Here is a 6,000-nt window from a genome sequence, read left to right on the forward strand (position 1 = left end):
ATTAATAAAAGTTGATAAATTCCCTAACTTGAATAATATCTTTGTATGAAAGTATATTGCAAATCAAGCTGTCTTTTATACCTATTATAATATATTGTGTGTGATTATAATGCAGTGCATATTAAGAATGTTCAATCTTATCTCATTTTGATTGTAATCATTGTAACTTAGATAGTAGGGCCATATAAAGTAAGAAAATCAATGTTAGACAGTCACATCATGTAAGCTTATTACTAATTACTAATTTCTGCTTAGTAATTGGTACTTAGCTGACATGCTTTCTCATTATTAAGCAGAGCTATGAAATCATAATTTCTCTTGGAAAATTTCAGAGGGTAGCCAGTTGTGATCCTGGGTCCAGGAACTACTGACACTGTCCTTCTCAGAAGCCATAAAGAAATGGCATCTGTTTCCCCAAACACATGCATGTTACACAGTGCCTCTGTTGTAGGAAGGATTTTAGGATCTCTGGAATGATCTGTCCTAAAAGGGAGATCTCTGAACTAGGAGGTTTCAAGACATGACATTTACATGAGGAATTTATAAACTAGGTTTGAGAAAGCTTCAGCTAGGTCCTGTTCGTATTATATTAGCCAAAATCCAGGTACAGTTTCTCTACATCAACTGAGGAAAATCCACATCGTGAGTGTTTCTCCAAGCTTTTCTAAGTATTAGCAGGATTTTCACTTGTTAAAGTATTGAAATATGATCATCTCTTCATATGGTGGGCTCTAAATCCTTGTAGTCCACCAAGTTGAGTATGGATCAAAAGTATTTGAAACAACTGCCTCTGCACTGAACATGTACAGACTTACTTCCCTAAATCTAGGATGTATTTTCTGTAATTAATATATAAATATATCATTTCCCTTAAAAGTGCAGTATTTATATTGTGTTAAGCATTAACAGATGTCTTAGAGATGATACTGTATACCGGAGGATGTGTATAGGCCATTTACCTTTCAAGGGCTTGAGCATCCATAGATTTTTGTATCACAGAAAGTCCTAGAGAGCAACAGTATTTCCATAATACTTGACAAATAGCTATTTCTCAGATTTCCTAGTTCCTGCCCCATGACCTCTCTCCCCCAGGAGCTTCTCAGAATTCAGTAGATTCTAACAAGAGCAAGGGCAAGAGTTCTGTAGTCAGCTGCTTTTGTACATAACTACCAACTGGTACCTTACAAGCGAATGGTTAAATATTTAATATCATTTCTCCAAATGGATTCCACTATGGTAGACTTGAAAGTGAAGGAATACAGCACACTGAGTACATTCTTGCATAATCTCTATCTTCAAAAGCACCAGAAATTGAAGTGTTCTGATTTCTACTTTATAGCTGGAATTCTGGGAGACCAAAAAAGATGCCAAAGCTGAACCAGGAAGTAGAAAAATAAATGTTGAAATATAAAACCATATAACTCCAAGCCTTGTTTTTTCTCTACTCTCTAAATTGCTTCTCAAAGGACCTGTAGTAGGATTGAGTTAGGGCTGCAGCTAGCTTTTCTAGCTGTAAATAATGAGCTTTTTGCCTTTGTTGCATTTTGTATTTCAGGAGCACCCCACACAAAAGAGCCCAAATGGCAATCTCCTGGTACCCAATAGCTCCAGCAACAGCAGTGTGGAGGGCAGAAGGGATGAGCAGATGCAAGGAACTCCTTCGAAGGCCATGCTACTGCTCTTACAAAGTGCTTTCAGCAAGAACGTACTTTCAAAGCAATCACCAAAGAAGTCTCCAAGTGCAAAGCTCAGAATCCCTTATGAGAGTTTCTATGAAGCCCTGGAAAAGCTCAACAAACCCTCCCAGCTTGAAGACTCTGAAGACAGTCTGTACAGTGACTATGTTGATGTTTTCTATAACACAAAACCTTATAAGCATAGAGATGACAGGCTGCTGCAAGCTCTTGTGGACATTCTCAATAAGGAGAATTAAAATAAGTCTGTGGCCTCAGTTGGAAATCTTCATGCACCCTCCTTTTCCTTAGATTTTCCTGGGTCCAGGAATTGTTGTGTCCCTGGTTCCTATGCTTATAATGTCCTTCACTGTAATTTTACTTTTTCTCCTCAAACTGTTCTTTTGGAGTGAGTTCTAAAATGAAAGCCAACTTCATCATTAGTCTCACAGTTTAAGAATATATCTTCCCTGTCTATCCTGTCTATATAAGTGAAGCAACTTCTTTCTAAAGTCACTGTTGGGATACAGCCCTTTGCCACAGTAGAACAGCTCCTAAAGCCTCCCAATTTCATATCTCACAAGAATAGGACAAGAGTGGGAGATCCATTTTATTTGGAAAAGTAATTGACAAAGGTAGCTTGGGGACTACAGTTTATTCTGTTCCCCTATTTTTTGCAATGAGGTTCTTTGAATTTTGATAACAAAGTATTTATAAAGCATCTAATGAAAAAGTTCACAACTAGGTTCATACCCTAAGTCTTTCTACAACATATATTGCTCATGCTGAGGCTGATAATCTGACTATTTTGCAGAATCTAGAATAAACTGGATTACTTAAATTCAAAAACAGATCTTAAAATTTAATTAGCTAGAATAGTCATACAATGTACCTCTTGACTGGAGTAGAGGTCTCTGTGGGTTGAAAGGTAGCTGTGACCCATGTTGTATAAGACTTGGCCTTCTATTTCCCCTTTGTGCCTTGTATGTTTTCTTTTTGAGCTACAAACTTAAAACTCAAAGAAATAATTCATGCCATTTTCTCAGAACAAAATTATTCTTGAGTTTTGGCAAATTTGTTGTCATAGTTTTATTTAATAACATAGTTTTTGCTTAATAACAAGGAGTCACTCAAAAATATAGAGAACCAACAGTAATATAGAGTAATAACAGGGAAAATGTTGGTAAAGCAGAAAAGCAACAAGGAACATTTTGCAAGCTGCGTTCCTAGGACAGGTTCTTCTGTCTTTCTATGTGAGTGGTCATTTATAGACACCACAGGATCTTCTCTAGTCTGAGAGGACAGTATTTAAATTCTTACCAAAATGTTTCCATGTTTCAAATTAGGAAACAGGTGGACAACACTGAGGTCTTATTTGTACTTTCTATAAGTTATGCAGAATATTTCAGAAGTGTGAAGGACTGATGAAAGTATGAGATCACACATAAAACCTGATTCTCAGACCCATCTTCCATCACAGCAATAGCTAGCCAGAGATAACCCCTTCCAAGTTAAGATTCAAAGTCCAGCCTTCACTGGCTCACGTTATTTTTTCTGCAATAACCACTTTATTTGTTACTACGCATCATCCAATAGCCATTTATTCCTTTTTAATTATCATCTGTTAGTTGAAGGAAGTAAGGTTTCATTTTGACATTCTCATACACATGTGCTTGTACAATGTCTAGCCTGCATTAGCATCTCTTCTGTCTCTCCTTGCTTGTCCTCTTGCTCTTTACAAGTATTCCCACTTCCAAGTCCATGCATTTTATCTAGTCCAGATTCCATATATAAGAGAAAATGTGATGTTTGTCTTTCTATGCATATAACTTTGCCCACTCCTATACTAAGTGAATCTATATATGGTGTAAATGCATTAGGGAAAGTATTTCCTGCAATTATTTCCAAGAAGTCTCTGACATTAATAATTGAGTTTGCTATGAGCTAGTTAAATTGTTGCATTTATAAGTAAAAAGAGTACTTCAAATCCTAAAAATACCTCTGAAGTCTCCTTTAATATGAACACTTGATCTTATCTCACCTGGATGTTTATTTGTACTATTCATTAACTAGAGACCACTTCTCTTAATATGCCAACATACACTCTAGTTAACTCTGTGTCTGTGTTCTTCCACTGAGTTTCTGTTTGCAAATTTTCTACAAAGACTACACCCACTCCTAACATTGAACTAGCTCAAAAAGACAGTTTATTTGCCTTTGCTTTGAGTGGGATTAGTAGCACAAAATTTCACTTCCTGTTTCATCATTTGTATATAACAAAGCCCTCTTTAGAGCCTTGCCCTTGATACCTCTGTCTTTTAAAGTTTTGCATTGTGTTTACTATAAAGATTAAATGAAATGTTTACTATTATAGCACATTACAACTGAAAAAGACTTAAGAGTTATAACATTAAATTTCAGCTACTTAGAAAAGCCCTAAAGAATGATATCACTAATTGACAATTAATATGTGATTTAAAAAAAATAAAAGAGTTGGAGGTCAACCCCACCCTTTCTTGGTCCTTATGCTAAATTATGAAATTTTCTTCAGCCCTTTCTAATAATATATTTCCTCTCTAAGAACCCCAACCAACTCATGGGCTACAGCCAAAGGTTCACTTGGATAAGCTTTAATATTTAGACAATACCATGCTTGAATGTTTCCAACCTGAAGTATATATTGTCTAGACATAAAAAATATTTTTGTCAGTCTTTCTTAGTGCCTATGTGGATTTTTCTGAAAATGTTTAAAAAAAGGATAATTATATAATGTTACCCTTGGAATTTTAAGATATATTTTCTTTACAGGTATTTATAATGTACCAATGCTTTTATCAAACAGAATTTTTAAAAGCATAATAAATTATATTAAAGAACCAAAAGCTTTCATGAGAATAATAATGTTTCATCCAATAAAATAGCTTTGACAGGCATGTCCCCTTGTGAATGGAAAAGTGTATATATATATATATATATATATATATATATATATATATAAATTTGTGATACTAAAAGTTATGTTTATCTAATAGTCTAATACAATGTACAACTGAGTCTAACATGGTCTTAGAATTCTTCATGGAATTCCTATATTACACACTTGATGTATTAACCAGAATATGTAAATAAAGCAGAAGAATAAATGGTTCCTCACTAAGTCAAAAACGAAAACTTCATGTTTCCAACCAATGCAAGTTCTCTCTTTTTCCCAAAATGTTTCCCAATGGACTTTCAAAAAAACAGAATGTTTATGTTAAAATGTTGAGTAACTCATTTTCAGGAAACCAGGCTCTCCTAGAGGCAAATTAAGTACCTACTTCTGCAGGCATGTTTTATCTTCAGACCCAACCCAGGCTTTCATGATCATGACAACACAAGAAAACTATCTGACTGAGCCTTAACCAAGGTGCGGAAGAGGAGAAAAGGCAGGTAAATGGAAAGGATTCCCTATCTCAGAGAAATTATTTATGACAGTTTGGTTTATAGCCAATGTACAGCAGGAAGATGTGACTCCTTCTACTATGTCCCTTTATCAAACCTCCAGTTTCATCCTCAGGACACTTTGCTACCACACAAGCTACCACGCCTAGAGTTTCTACTAGCTTAGAAACTGATCCTTATGTCCCTGAGAGTGGGATTTCCTGGATAACCATGTTTTTTTCTCCTAAGAAGTCATTCATCTGAACTAAAATAATATTTCAAGTATTCTAGAGGGGTTTTCTAATTGGGCTTTGTCCTTCCAGTTTAGACATACTCCAAGTCTTCCCATTAGTGTTGGCCAGAGGCCTGGACATTTTCTGTCTGTGATACCAACATGATGTTTTAACATATATAAATATAGAAAAAATTATTGGTAACATGAAGTAAATTAACTTTCAGGCCCATCAGATGGTCATCACCCTCTCTTGATTTATGACAGGATTAATTCAACTGCAAACAATAAGATGGAACAGGCTGTAACTCTCATGCCAGATATTACATGACCACACTGGTTCACTTGTTTATCTTACATAGCTACAGTTCTGTACCCTTTCATTTCCTGTTTCCATCTCCGTAGGTTCAAATCCCCTTCTTCTCTGTAACGACTTTTCCATTCTTTGTAAACATCTGCTTATATGAGGTCATTGCAGGACTTTCTGTTTCAGTTGTTTTACTTGCTGTAATATTCTCCAGTTGGAACTATGTTGTTTCAACTATCAAGTTACCTTGTCCCTCTCTCTAGAGTATCTTTTTACATACTTCATTCTGGCCTGAAAATCATAATTCTGCTACCTCAGCCTCCTAAGTGCTGTTCTTGCAGGCATGAATGTCTTTAATATTTCATTTT

General features: G+C 35.5%; 1 protein-coding gene across 1 annotated transcript in view; it reads left to right on the plus strand.

Annotated features, from left to right (window-relative positions):
- Pcsk1 (proprotein convertase subtilisin/kexin type 1) overlaps positions 1–4,555 on the plus strand; it is a 43,364-nt gene extending 38,809 nt beyond the window's left edge. The window contains exon 14 of the mRNA XM_028785986.1: positions 1,556–4,555. Coding sequence (XP_028641819.1) covers positions 1,556–1,933 — 378 coding nt within the window. The 3' untranslated portion in view covers positions 1,934–4,555. The remainder of the gene's footprint in view (positions 1–1,555) is intronic.
- The last annotated feature ends 1,445 nt before the right edge of the window (positions 4,556–6,000 follow it).

The sequence above is a fragment of the Grammomys surdaster genome, unplaced genomic scaffold (genome assembly GCF_004785775.1).
Source record: "Grammomys surdaster isolate TR1022 unplaced genomic scaffold, NIH_TR_1.0 125372, whole genome shotgun sequence".
Lineage (NCBI taxonomy): Eukaryota > Metazoa > Chordata > Mammalia > Rodentia > Muridae > Grammomys > Grammomys surdaster.